General features: G+C 35.9%; 1 protein-coding gene across 4 annotated transcripts in view; it reads right to left on the reverse strand.

Moving 5' to 3' along the window:
- Positions 1-705: 705 nt before the first annotated feature.
- The window catches only part of LOC144975032 (protein deacetylase HDAC6-like), a 331,648-nt gene continuing 317,185 nt past the window's right edge, over positions 706-15,168 (reverse strand). For all 4 annotated transcript variants that reach the window (XM_078918681.1, XM_078918683.1, XM_078918680.1 and 1 more), the window contains 4 exons: positions 8,826-8,968; positions 6,319-6,471; positions 5,251-5,379; positions 706-2,248 (listed from right to left, as the gene is read on the reverse strand). In XM_078918681.1, the coding sequence (XP_078774807.1) occupies positions 2,180-2,248; positions 5,251-5,379; positions 6,319-6,471; positions 8,826-8,968 (494 nt within the window). In that variant the 3' untranslated portion in view covers positions 706-2,179. The remainder of the gene's footprint in view (positions 2,249-5,250; positions 5,380-6,318; positions 6,472-8,825; positions 8,969-15,168) is intronic.

Consider the following 15,168-nt stretch of genomic DNA (forward strand, 5'->3'; position numbering starts at 1 on the left):
TTTTCGATTTGCATACTCTAATTTGAAATGTTGCTTCTGCTGCTACTCCTACAACTGCTTTTAAAAAAATAAAAGCAATTCTAATAGAAATGACAGTTACCAGTAGTATTGTAGCAGCAACAGCTTATGTAGTAATAGTAGTATTAGTAATAGTAGTAGTCGTAGTAGTAGTAGTAGTAGTAGTAGTAGTAGTAGTAGTAGTAGTAGTGGTGGTGGTGGTGGTAGTAGTAGTAGTAGTAGTAATAGTAGTTGTAGTAGTAGTAGTAGTAGTAGTAGTAGTAGTAGTAGTAGTAGTAGTAGTAGTAGTAGTAGTAGTAGTAGTAGTAGTAGTAGTAGTAGTAGTAGTAGTAGTAGTAGTAGTAGTAGTAGTAGTAGTAACAACAAGATATGAAGTGAGTAGAAAAGTGCCAGAAGACAATAGAGAATAAAATTTTTTCGCGGCGGTGGTGGGGTTTGAACCTGCGACCTTATTGGTACGACAACTCCGCCTGGCAGGTGAGAGCGTGGCTCTACCGTGTGAGCTATCCACGAACACAAAAATATTCGTTTCAAACCCAAGTCATTTCTAGATCCCTCTCTCACCCACTTCTGGGACCGCCGATTCGTTCGCCCACCACCATCGCGAAGTATTTTGACCAGCAGTTAAGCTTAATAGCCAATATTCTCAACACAAACATATAACATAGAAACGATTGAGACATTGAGTATGCTCCGGTGTATGGGGTGAATTTTTAATTCAGAAAAGTGAGTGGAGCAGGCACTTATGTTGGTAACAACAAGATATGAAGTGAGTAGAAAAGTGCCAGAAGACAATAGAGAATAAAATTTTTTCGCGGCGGTGGTGGGGTTTGAACCTGCGACCTTATTGGTACGACAACTCCGCCTGGCAGGTGAGAGCGTGGCTCTACCGTGTGAGCTATCCACGAACACAAAAATATTCGTTTCAAACCCAAGTCATTTCTAGATCCCTCTCTCACCCACTTCTGGGACCGCCGATTCGTTCGCCCACCACCATCGCGAAGTATTTTGACCAGCAGTTAAGCTTAATAGCCAATATTCTCAACACAAACATATAACATAGAAACGATTGAGACATTGAGTATGCTCCGGTGTATGGGTGTGAATTTTTAATTCAGAAAAGTGAGTGGAGCAGGCACTTATGTTGGTAACAACAAGATATGAAGTGAGTAGAAAAGTGCCAGAAGACAATAGAGAATAAAATTTTTTCGCGGCGGTGGTGGGGTTTGAACCTGCGACCTTATTGGTACGACAACTCCGCCTGGCAGGTGAGAGCGTGGCTCTACCGTGTGAGCTATCCACGAAACAAAAATATTCGTTTCAAACCCAAGTCATTTCTAGATCCCTCTCTCACCCACTTCTGGGACCGCCGATTCGTTCGCCCACCACCATCGCGAAGTATTTTGACCAGCAGTTAAGCTTAATAGCCAATATTCTCAACACAAACATATAACATAGAAACGATTGAGACATTGAGTATGCTCCGGTGTATGGGGTGAATTTTTAATTCAGAAAAGTGAGTGGAGCAGGCACTTATGTTGGTAACAACAAGATATGAAGTGAGTAGAAAAGTGCCAGAAGACAATAGAGAATAAAATTTTTTCGCGGCGGTGGTGGGGTTTGAACCTGCGACCTTATTGGTACGACAACTCCGCCTGGCAGGTGAGAGCGTGGCTCTACCGTGTGAGCTATCCACGAACACAAAAATATTCGTTTCAAACCCAAGTCATTTCTAGATCCCTCTCTCACCCACTTCTGGGACCATGTTGTTGTTGTTGTTGTATAGTAGTAGTAGTAGTAGTAGTAGTAGTAGTAGTAGTAGTAGTAGTAGTAGTAGTAGAATTTGTAGTAGCAGCAGCAGCAGTAGTAGCAGCAGCAGTAGTAGTAGCAGCAGCAGTAGTAGTAGTAGCAGCAGTAGTAGTAGTAGTAGTAGTAGTAGTAGTAGTAGTAGTAGTAGTAGTAGTAGTAGTAGTAGTAGTAGTAGTAGTAGAAGTAGTAGTAGTAGTAGCAATAGCAATAGTAGTAATTGTTGTTGTTGTAGAAGACATACAGTTGAAAATCATTCAGCATTTGAAAAAAAAATGCTATATACAAATTTTAAAAACAAAAACGGTGACAAGTCAATGAACAATGAACATGTTAATCTTGATCACGTTCACCCTCAGTGAAAGCCAGGTAAAGCCTCTCCAAATTTACTGATATGGGCTGCATTCTTCATGGGATATAACACCTGGTATGAGCAACAAAACAATGGAAAAGAGTATGTTAGAATAAAATATGTCGGAATGGGATATGAACAACTGAAAATATGAAAAAGGAATCCAATTAAATAATAAGGGTGTATATGGTATGGAGAGATCTTGATAAAATAGGGATTGAAAAGAATGTTTATGAACCATAGTAAGCATTCAATAAAAAGTTGTCCCCATCCAAGGCTTTTAACAATATAAAGCAGTTTACATTAAATTAACTCCCCTGAAGTCAACATCCGACAGCAGTCCCGTTTAATTTGTTGAAGTCATCAGCATCAACAGCAATTCTACACAACTGACTGACAATGTCTAAAATGAAGAATTCAGTTATAGAATGAGTATTAGCAATGGGTGTTATCAATATTGATGTCAAGTAGTATCCAATGCTGACATTCAATGATAAACTTATGATCAAGATTGGCTGGTGTTGAATAATTTTGAAAAATTTGCATACATTTTACCCCCCCCCCCCCACCCCAAGAAAGAAAGAAAAAAAAAGTTTTTATTTAAAAGAAGAATAAAACAAACAAATCCATAAAAACAACCCCATTTTTAACACCCTGCATTATGTTTATTAATTCTTTCAGAGCCTTGAGGCCCATGGAGCTGGAGTTTATCCCGGTTTCTATAGAATGAAATGGACAATAGCAATTACTTGCTACCCTTTGGATAGGAAATCAGCTTTGAGTGTGATAAGATTTTTTATGCCCATTTGTAGCATGTAACAGCAATGAGAATGAGATCTCAAATTATTTATAAAATAGAGTTCACGAAAATCACATGGATATTTTATTAATGTACCATCATATTTTATGTTTTAGATAGTTAAAAGCAAGAATAAACACAATAAATATTGTTATTTCAACTGATACCTTGGGTCAGTAAGTGAGTATGTTTTAATTATGGAACAGCCCTAAATCAACCCCTATTTTTTAAATTTCCAATGACCTGTAAATTTTTTGGATGACTTTCCAGCCTTGGTTTTTGTTAAACGAAGTGTAGATTTTATCAATTTATTCATATGTTTTATTTCATACTTGGTTTGGCTCTTGATGTCTATTTATTGCTAAACAAAACACAAGTGACAAATTTAGACACATTTTACACTCATGGCAGCCATGGCGATAAATATTTGTCCTTATATGTGTAAGCTTAGTGCTTTGTCTTTATCCAAGTTAATAATAGTCGAATTCAAAATCAATATTTCCACTCGTCCTGTTGATCTCTTTCTATACTATATGCGTTACCAGTGATGTGGAGATCATTTCTGGCCCAACCCCTCAAACCCCGCACCACTGATAGACTAGTGTCCGATACAGATTTTTACTGTAATAATACAGAGACAAGGATAAACTCCGCCTCATGGACCTGGTGGCTCTTAATTACGACTATTTTTCTATGTAAATCTAAAAGAAACTCGAATCTTTAGAGTGCTAAAGAAAAGATGTGGAAAGATTGTAAAATGTAAAAAGCTTTTCAAAGACAAGCATCACATCATAATGACCGACACTAACATGAGGGATGATTTAAAAAAGAAATAAAAGATCAAATCTAGCCGTAATCTTTATTATGTCCTTGGATTATGCAATAGACTCTAAAAACCGTGCATCAGTAACATTGTTTATTTATAATTTGATAAACATTGAATTTTCACTACAGCTGAATCTACAATATCTGATGACATAGCTGGTGGAAGGCATTATTAAGTCAGTCATGTAACTATACTTTGCACTGTGTTAAGAGTATTAAACAGCAACTCTTTTAACAAACCATTTCGGATTCAATGATCATTTACTATTGATATGAGATAACACTACTCCGCTATACTTAGCCTACTTGCACTGGTAGTGTCGTGATGAATGTATATTATTCAACTTAACAAGCATGTAACTAGGCTTTGGTGACTTAACTGTTCAAAAAATGAATTGCACTACAATCTGCATTCTCTTATCTTTCTTTTAAGCCAAAAACATATTTGGTGTATGAAGACATTATTTAAATACTTCACTTAACAAAACCTAACTTTTTATGGTCTTCTTACAATTTTTATGTCTAAACTTGTCTTTGACTTTAATTAGCGGCAAAATAATTGTTATGTGTTTGGTATTGTAATAAAATTTGATTTTATCTCGTTTTGTTCACAACTAAAAGAGATCTTTGAAACTTGCTTGATTAAAGACACCAATAAAATTGGCGTATCCTTGAAAAAAATGGTTAGTCAAAACTGCTGGTACAGGTAGCATAATGAGGTCAGTCAGGGGTCAGATAGCTGTCGAGTGTAGAGGTTTAATGACTTATGGATTTTCAGCTATATGTTCGTTCATTCGGTACCATCATGTACACGTTGTGGTCAAGAGCCCGAAACCGCAAAGCATCTAGGTGAACGTTGCGTTGTGATGAAGCTTCTGGGAGGGTTTGTGACCATACACGATTGCGGCAATGAGTCTGCTGCCTGGATAGATCATCATAACATAGTAGTGTGACACCATTAGAAGCTGCTGCCTACTCGCAGATGATAGGGCTCATAGACTGTGCATTTTAGGTGATACCAAAAGGTCGTTTTCTTAACATTTGTCACAAACATATTTCAACACTAAATCATTTTGATAAACTAATGACAAAACTCGTTTTCATTGACCGTAAAAGCAAAAGAAGTTTTTATTGGCTGAGAGGTTAAGATGGCGCTGCTCGGAAACGAGGTTGCCTATTAGGTTAGAGTTTTTGTGTGTCGAATATCAGCGTCAACTGACGAGTATTGCTATATCACTGTCGTTAAACAGGGGTTTTACTAATATGTATGTTGCTATTTTGGGGTTTTTGTTACTAATAACATATAGCAAAATAATTGGGACCAGAAGTCAAAATCGCTATCCAGGGGTGTCGTTATCCAGAAGTTGCATTGTATTTTGTCATGATTAATTGGATTTCAAAGTAATTTATTATGTGTCCGATGTATGGAAATAATATAACTATTCCTCACCTCATTGTCAACATAATGGTCACAGGCATAGCACCACACACTGAGATCAGAGTAGCTAAGTGTTAGGTTATGTTCAGTCTCAAGTCGATGATACAACATGTGTTCATTGACAAACCTTGAGCATGCTACCTGGGAAAGGAAAGAAAAAATGTCCAAAATTACAATGGCTCACTACAAAAAAAAAACCTATTAAACATTCAATTATCTGGCCTTGATCATCTTTAAATATATTCCATTTGGTTTCATGTTTATATCCTCACTTTTCCAATCTTCAGATAATATTGTATGGCTCTCTTTATTAATACGTCAGACGTCAGCCACAGAGCAACATTGCAAAGTGAACATTGGTGGCTAAGTTTCTTGTTCAAGGAAAAGATATTAACAGCAGGGCTTATTCATTTTCCCATCTTGCCCCCACATACAACACATACTTTTATACTATCCTATAAGTCTGAACAGCTGGTTTTTCTCTTTGTGGGTTGTAAATGACCAAATAGACTGGAAGACTGAAATAGAATAAACTGTGAAACACATACAAAATAATATCAATATGGCAATCCTGACGATCATGGCCGATACCCAATATTTTAAAGATAAAATGTCAAAACTAAGTCTTGGAACTTGAGTTAAATAAAGATGTTACAAAATAACTAATATGTTGTCCTCAATAATGCATCCTGTTCTTGCACATGAACAAACAATAACCTGCATTGCCAAGTTAAATGAGGAGGCAGAGCTGTTTGCCAATGATGGACTGGATAGACAACTAAGCCACCTACCCGATCTTAATTTTTTAATATTTGGATTCAAATTGGATTTATTTTATATCTAAAACGATGTAAGTACCAAGCCTAGTGTCACCAACTAACTGTATTCGGACCATGTATTGACTTGTAACAATGTCATGACATATTGAACATGTTCAGTGATAATAGTCTGATATATGACTTTAATCAAAACTCTAAGCATTTTGCTGAATGGATCTTTTTGTAAATTGAATATTATAAAGATTTAAGAATTACTAATCTACATAAGGAAAGTCATCTTGAAATACCCTTATAGACTTACATTGTAACATACAAGACAGACCCAATTTTCTGATGAGTCGCTACAGGAACTGCATGGATCACCACAGTTCAGAGGCTGAGAAGGCAAGGGCTGCAACTCTGTCAAGTGGGGGCACCATGTCAGTGGAGTCACAGCAAACATCTCTTTGGTTCCCTATTGAAGAATGATGATAAAAATAAGAAAGAAGATGGAAACAGTAGTCATATGCCTGAGGCCTAATCCCAAACAAACAAACAATATGACCTCACCGGAATTTGACAGTAGTTGCCGTAACCCGGAATTTTTTGCTCCAGACCAGAGTTTTTCCTGTTGAAACCGGAGTTTTGGCATCATTGCTCAAGTCATGAGAATCAACACTTCAAACAAAGATCCAATACTCCACTGATGGAAATCCCCTGGGAGATATTCAAACATTCACTTACCTAGGCAGTGAACTGACATCAGATGATGATTGCAACGAATTTGAATGTTCATCGGATGTTCAGTTGACTCAATTCTGAGTATTTGTATTTAAGGGCAGATATAGTTGTTGAATGTGGCAGCCATTGTAGGTGTTTAGGCTGAATTAGTTTGATCATCTTTGCTTGAAGGTGTCTAAATCTGTTGTGTTCACATATGATTCAGGAAGAGCATTCCAATCTTTGATGGTGCAGAGTGCAAATGAATACTTGAAAAGGTTTGAATTTGTAGTCTGGTGTTTAGTATTTTTTTTCTTTCTTTGAATGAATAAATTTCGTTGAATGTCTAATTGTTTTGGTGAGATAGCGGTCATTTTGTTTGTAGTTCTGAACATAAGAGTCAATTGTTGTTCTTTCTGTTAGTTCTTTCAGGGAGACCATCCAAGCTGTGTGATAATTTCTATTACACTACTATGGGGGCTGTAGTCATTGCAGACAAATCTTGCAGCATGGTGCTGGACAGCTTCAATTGCTTTTATATCCAATTGTAGATGTGGTTCCCAAACTGTACTTGAGTAGTCTTGAGATTGATCTTACGAGCGTAATGTAGACAGTTTCTGTCAGGTTTGCACGGCAAAGTCTGATGTTCCTTTTAATTAACCCTAGCACTGAATTTGCTTTATTAGTTATTTTGTTTAAGTGTGCTTGCCATTTTAGTTTTTCTTGTATAATTATGGCCAAATTCGGATTTCCTGTAACTTGTTCCATTGTGTGATTTTTTAGCATGTAGTCGGATCAAAGTGGCGTATTGCTCCAGGATGTCTCCATTTTGTAGCATTTTGTTTCATTGAATGTCTTCCCATTGTTCAAGATTTTGTAAGTCTGCTTGCAGTTGTATTTGGTCTGTTGGCGATTTGATGTGCTGTAGAGAAGACAAGTCATCTGCAAAAGCCGTTTCGAGATACTACAGCTTGGGGAGGTCATTTATGTGACAGAGGAAGACTATCAGACCTGGAACTGAGTCAACTTAACAGGACGACGACGATGCATTGTCAATGATAACTTGCTGTGTTCTTTGTGTCAGAAATGATTTAAGCAATTTGTGGATATTACCTTTTATGCTGAAACTTTCTAAATTTTTAAAGAGATTTTTGTGTGGGACTGTGTCAAATGCTTTGCTAAAGAGATGAAAACCAGAATTAGCAAGACAAACCAGTTATTTGATTGTATTCCAGCAGAAAAATCAACCAGACCTGTCGAAGCATTGACAAAGATGGCTCTGTGATGGACACCTCAAGGAAAGAGGAAAACAATGTCCCAAGATAACCAGGAGACAAACCATGGAGAGGGACATGTCCCTCAAGGTGGCCCCAAGAATAACAGCTGACAGGGACAGGAGGAGTTCCCTTGCATCGCTTCAAGTACCGGCAGGCCCAAGCATTCATGTGAAAGAAGTGAAGTGGTCTAGTCTTCCCCCTCTCTCCCCCCTTTTTCCCTTTACCACATACCTATCCATCATGCAAAAAGTTATGAACACAAATGAATATAACAGCTTCAAAAAATAATAAAATACCAAACACAGAACGTTTCGGGCTCAGACCCCTTCATCCCGTAACAAAAAACAATGAAAACATAAATACATTATTAATAATAACAAATCGATGGCTCTTCCGCCCATCTTTTCATTTTCTCGGTTAACAACAGATTGATTTTGTACATACTTTCAGCAAAAAGATCTTATTTTTTAGTAATGTATTTATGGTTTCATTGTTTTTTGTAGTTGATGAAAAAGGGTTTTGAGCCTGAAATGTTCCGTGTTTGGTATTTTGTCTTTTGTTTTTTTAAGCTGTTTTATTCATTTTTATTTATTACCTTTTACCATCCACAGCTAATAGCAGCTTAATATCACTTCATCCTGCAGTAATTTGATCTAGATCTATTTAAATCCGGCAAAAGTAAAATGCAACAAAGACAGATCTAACATTCATTTCAGACTCACTTTATGTTTTGAAAATAAATATGTTTTGATTGTAACTTTGACTCCAAAATGCCAGTCTGAGATGAATACTTGCTTTTAATTTAAAAAAAAACTCATTTAGTATTTCATACCTTCATCTTCAGAAATTCTTCTACAGTATTCGGTCGACTGGAACCTCCGCAAGCCCCTTCCACTGCTTCACTTTCATATGGAGATTTAGAAGAACTTGCAACGGGTTTTGTTGCACCACTGCTGGATTTAGACAACTCTTGGTCTGGAATATAATAGTTAAATCCATTTTCAATAGAGGAAGGGAGAAGAAATTTTTTTTTGCTATCAAAAAAAACTTTGATATAATAATATTATTTTTAGTTATTTTTGTGGGTGAATGCCTCATGTTATACAATTCATTGCTGAAAGTATATACAAAATCAAGGACTGCCTATTTTTAACCGAGAAAATGAAAAGAAAGCCAAAAGAATCTTGGAGATCTTTAAAAGATGACTTAAAATTAATCATCCGTTTCACAATAAAGACATTCATGACCACACTGAGAAAATGTAAAACACATCACATCAATCTGCTGATGGCAATTTTACAGCTTTCAAAAAGTTTACAAAAAATAGGTCTGTGTTGAGATTCAAGACCTTCATTGCTCTGTTTTCATTTTAAGAATTTTTCTAAATCAATATTGTGAAATATCTCAAAAACTTTAAACAAACCAATAATTTTTTAAGAAAGGAAATAAAACCATCTGGATCTACAGAGAATTACATTACATTCAAATTCCTACTAAGTCAGATAGTATTCAATGGAATATCACCAATAAAGTTTTGTTAATGAAAATAGAACTCGTCAGCTGATATACCACAGAAAGATTACATAGTTTGGTTACGTACCATTAAGCTGTATACAACATGATTATATCTTTGGAAAATATCCATAAAGCTATAAGGAAAAACAGTAATTTCTATACATCTCATTTATATATCAAACTATCTGTGACCTTCATCCAAATTGTACTTGGCAAAATGGGATAAAGCAGAAAACATGCAATGTCCCCTGTGCAAGACAAAATAAACGACTGAACATGTCCTCAGTGCATCTAAAACAGACCTGCCAACCTTCCCAGAATAAAAAGTATTCTATGACTCTAAAAAGTGTATTTTTAAGCAACAAAAAAAAACAGTGTATTTTGTCAGCACCTGTGGACTATACAAAAATTTATATGAAAGCTAACACCAAACCCAAATCAAAATACGGTCTGATATTCATTCATCATTCAAACAGTCATTCGCAGCAATCCCTTGTAATTACAAGATTATATGGTTTAAAAAGAAACTCAAATAACTGACCATTTTAAATTAGTATAAGGCTCAGACAATGCAATTTCTAAGTATATTGCTTTCGAAACACTCAAAGAAATGACCAAAAGACCCCAATTATGTTGGTAGTATTGATACTAGTGTCACTGGATGAGGTGGTGGTTGTTGTAGCAATGGTGCTCAAATGGTGATGGTGATGATGATGAAGCTGTGGAGGTGGTAGAAGTGATGTGGTGGTGTTTGTGGCAGTGGCAACGCTGTGATGGTGGTTGTAGCAGTGGTAATGGTAAAAGATGATGATGGGGTGATGATGATGCTGGTGAACCAAATGAAGTTGTGATGGTGATATTCATCTGCCAGCCCAGTAAATCAGTTGTAAGTTTTAAGATACAAAATCTGGAGTGGGCTTCAATTCAATAGATGCCATTCTGCAACAGTTACAAGAAATTGTATTATATATATATATTATATTATATATATATATATATATATATATATATATATATATATTATATATATATATATATATATATATTGAGTGTTGGTGGGTACTAGTAGGTACGAAAGTGCTCGATAATGATGGTTAGAGCTATAATATAGAATGCAAATTGTCACTCACATTTTTTGTGGCCGAGACGATTCGTTTCTGTGTTTCTTACACGTCTTCAGTCGGCGTAATCCTTGGTAATGTCCGTAGAAAAATTCTTACTCCAAACTAATTGCTTGATCTTGGTTTCGTTGTGAGTGACAATTTGCATTATATATATATATTATATATATATATATATATATATATATATATATATATATATATAATATATATATATATATATATACAGTGCAACCCCGATGTAACGACATCCGTTATAGCGACATTCCCTGTATAACGACATGGTACTCAGGTCCCATTTTATTTTACTATATATCATTAGTAATAAAAACCCCTCTATAGCGACGTACATTTCAGCAAAACCCCTGTATAACGACATTTCTGGTCCGACAAACCTTGAAGGTGTTTGTCTACCATGAAATTGTTCGTCACTATTACAAGTGGTATCTTCCATTCTATGTATGTTGTCTACTCGTAATAAGCCCAGAGCTAGTTCTTATTGTAGCCAATGAAAACGCTTCTTTTTCAGCCAATCAATAGTCACATTTGTACAACACCGCAGCCAATCAGAAGGCTCGCCTTTCACCAATCAGAAGGCTCGCCTTTCACCCAATGAATGCCTGTGACAGGTCAACACTGGACTGTTTATAAATCCTTTGTGCACTCTCCATTCATTGCCGGTCCCAAGCCCGGATAAACTACAGAGGGAAAATGGGTGTATACATTCACTACACAAGACCCCTGATATACACACATAGGAAACCTCTCTGTAACGACATCCCTCTATAACGACACGTTTTCCCGGTCCCGACGATGTCGTTATATCGAGGTTGCACTGTATATATTATATATATATATATATATATATATATATATATATATATATATATATGTATGTATGTTTATATATTATATATATATATATATATATATATATATATATATATATATATATAATATATAATTTTAATATTTACCACAATGTTGGAGTCAGTCTACATCAATGTTTCAGGACTTTTCAGCCATCGCCAAGGCGAAATAAACAGTCCTGACGATAGCTGAACAGGCCTCAAACATCGATGTAGACTGACTCCAACATTGTCGTAAATATTAAAATAATACAGTGGAACCTCCCGATAACGACATGCCACGGGACCGAGTTTTTATGTCGTTATCCGGAGGTGTCGTTATTTAGAGGTTTCCAAGATGGCGGACAAAGTGGGCGTGGTAAGGCCCGCGGGACCAGTTTTTATTAACATTGACAAAACAAACAAAACATTGTAGTGTATTCTTCTTAGAGGGTTCTTGTGTGTGTGTCTGGATGAGACTTTTAGGTGATCTGAACTGAGTACACTGATTGTGTACTCCTGGAATCTACATCTGTTCCCTATTTAAACCATTCCCCTTTGTCTTACTTTTTCTTATGTCATTTCAATTGTAAATCTAGAAGGTTTTTTACTATCCAAGTTTCTTCCTTTTTACTGGCGCTGATATGACATAGATGTGTCACAAGCGCTGTAAAACCCTTTAAAACAAACAGAAACAGGTAATTCGGACGCTGCGAGTTAGATAAAATTCCTCCTCCTCCCACAAAAACACTACAAGTACTACTACTACAACTACTGCTACTACTACTACTACTACTACTACTACTACTACTACTACTACTACTACTACTACTACTACTACTACTACTACTACTACTACTACTACTACTACTACTATATACTGCTACTACTATTATTATTATTATTACTACCACTACTACTACTACTACTACTACTACTACTACTACTACTACTACTACTACTACTACTACTACTACTAATACTACTACTACTACTACTACTACTACTAATACTACTACTACTACTACTTGTATCACCACATAATATCACATTTTCCAAGATTTTGTGTTTACTTGCTTACACTTACATTTATACCTTGGTTTTTATTAATGCATATCAGCCAAGATTCGTCAAAAAAAAGCTGCGTTCTCATTGGTTTCAAAAGCTGCGTTATCATTGGTTCAAGCAGGAATCGTTTTTATAAACGTTGAGTACTCATACTCGGTATTTTTAGTATCAGATAACTACGAAAACTGCCGAAAATCGCCAAAATGATGTCGTTATTCGGAGGTTTTATCAAAAAGTGCGTCGTTATTTGGAGGTTTTTTTTACTGATCTTAAATAGAAAAAAAATCGGGACCACGGGTCAATGTCGTTAACAGGAGGTTGTCGCTATTCGGGAGGTTCCACTGTAATTAGCTCCATTGCTACATATTGACCACTATTCGTACCATATTTGTATCCAACACGATTCAATATATATACAGCTCGTTATCTAATGATCCATGTCTTATTTTAGGAGCAATCACCACCACTACTACTACTACTACCACTACTACTACTACTACTACTACTACTACTACTACTACTACTACTACAACTACTACAACTACTTCTTCTACTACAACTACTACTTCTACGATTACTACTACTACGCATAGACAAGGTAAATACTTCTATAAATGGTTATAGTGAATTCAGTTTGAACCAAACAGCATTCCTAAAGCTACCCACTTAGTAATTTTTTAAAAAATCAAGACTCATACAAAATAATAAAGAAAATAAAAAAATGATTATTATAAATTTAAATAATCAAAATAGAGTAATTAATCCTTTTACATTTAAACATATTAGCAATGCAGTTTTTAATTGAAGGTCTCATTGTCAAAGATGTTAGTTCAATTTAATTTTCACTTAAGATTTTCTATTAAACAAGTTGTAAAAACCTAAATGTGGCCTGAGGCCATTTAAAGTATAAAATAAGCTTAGATCTTTAATTCTAGGCAATTCCTCAAAAAGGTATGAGAAAAATATAATTGAAAACTTGCCTCATATAACTAACAGAAAATGATAATTAGATACAAAATGCGATGCACCATTCAGAAACACAGTCAACAGTTGATGTGTGACATGTATGTATGTATCATTGTATCAAATGTATAATTTCAACATCATTCCCGCTTGAGAAAGAAAAAACTTATATTACCAAAAAAATCGTACTGAAATACTTGAAATCGTACCAGTTGGCAGGACTGGTAAAATTGCCCTGGGAAAATACAAAAATATATGGATACACACGTTTCTTGAAGAATTGGCTTTAATTCTTAATACAGTCCACCCTGAATAATCGCAACTCGGTTAATCGCAACTTTCAGGTAATCGCAACATTTCCCAAATAGCGGAATTAATTCTATATAAAAGTCACTGGTATATTGCAACAAACTTCGATTAATCGCAACAAATTTTCGCCCTCAAAAAGTGGTAAATTCAAGAAATCAATCTATCAAAATATCATGATTAAATTTCATCATGAAAGAAATCGTGACAGGTTGAAAAATCGAGAGTGAGCGGGATTTAATGCTACAGTAGTGTGTCACTACTTTATTAGAGACAAAAGAGGGCAGGGCTTTGCAGTATGGGTTTGTGATGTCATCTGTGGCCATTAGATAGGAAGCGAGGGGGCTGGGCATGGTCTAGACTACAGGTAGACAATGACAGTTGAAAAGAGAGACTGAGCGGTATCCTTTGTTTTAAGATTGACAACTGTGCATTGTGACCAACGAGTTTGGTGAGAGCTTATAGTCTCTCATCATGGCTGAACTCTTTGACTCTTACAAATGTTGAGTTTACCAATTATGTGTAAAACGTTGCACACTCAACTTCAGTTAATTGCAACTTCGGTTTATCGCAACATTTTCGCTGATCCCAAGTTGTTGCGATTATCTGAAGTGAACTGTACCACCAAAAGCAGTAGCTCCAGTCTTTAGTGCTGCAAGAAGGAGGCTACTGGATGGACATGACTACAAGTTTAAGCTGATTTACACTCATGGGAGGACCAACCAAGGGCTATCAAACAAATTAGAATGAAACATGACATTTCCATTCTGAAAAAAAAAAAATGATAATCAAATGGACAGAGTTATATGAAAATAGAATGGATGGGGATCATGTACATAAATATATGCAGATTTGGCACAAGATCTTAGCCACAATGGCTATTAAGTCAAATTCTTCACAATTGAAGAAGGTTACGCGAGTTGGTGGGAACATCATTATCAGATGAAGAGCAAAGGAATTTTAACCCTTTTAACCCTCACATTGAATATGGATAAAGAGGAATGAAAACACACTCCATTAACAATATAATATAGTGGATAAGAGCACACACATAATCTCATCATCATCATCATTGCCTTTTTCACCCTGGGTCAGGGTATAGGCCACAGACAAACAGTTTCCATCCCTCTCTATCCTGAGCTAACTTTTTAATCTCATTCCATGTCTTACCACTTCTCTGTATATCAGCTTCTTTAATTCTTCTCCATATTCCTAGTGGCCTTCCCCTTGATCTTCTGCCCTGAGGGTTCCAGTCCAATATGAATCCCATCCCCTCTCCCTGAATATAAAATATTCTCCCCCAGATTTGAGGTGTTTCTGTCCGGATTGTATCCAGTGGGTTTCGCTTACTCCA

The sequence above is a fragment of the Berghia stephanieae genome, chromosome 6 (assembly GCF_034508935.2).
Source record: "Berghia stephanieae isolate SIO BIC M18660-M18661 chromosome 6, UCSD_Bste_1.3, whole genome shotgun sequence".
Lineage (NCBI taxonomy): Eukaryota > Metazoa > Mollusca > Gastropoda > Nudibranchia > Aeolidiidae > Berghia > Berghia stephanieae.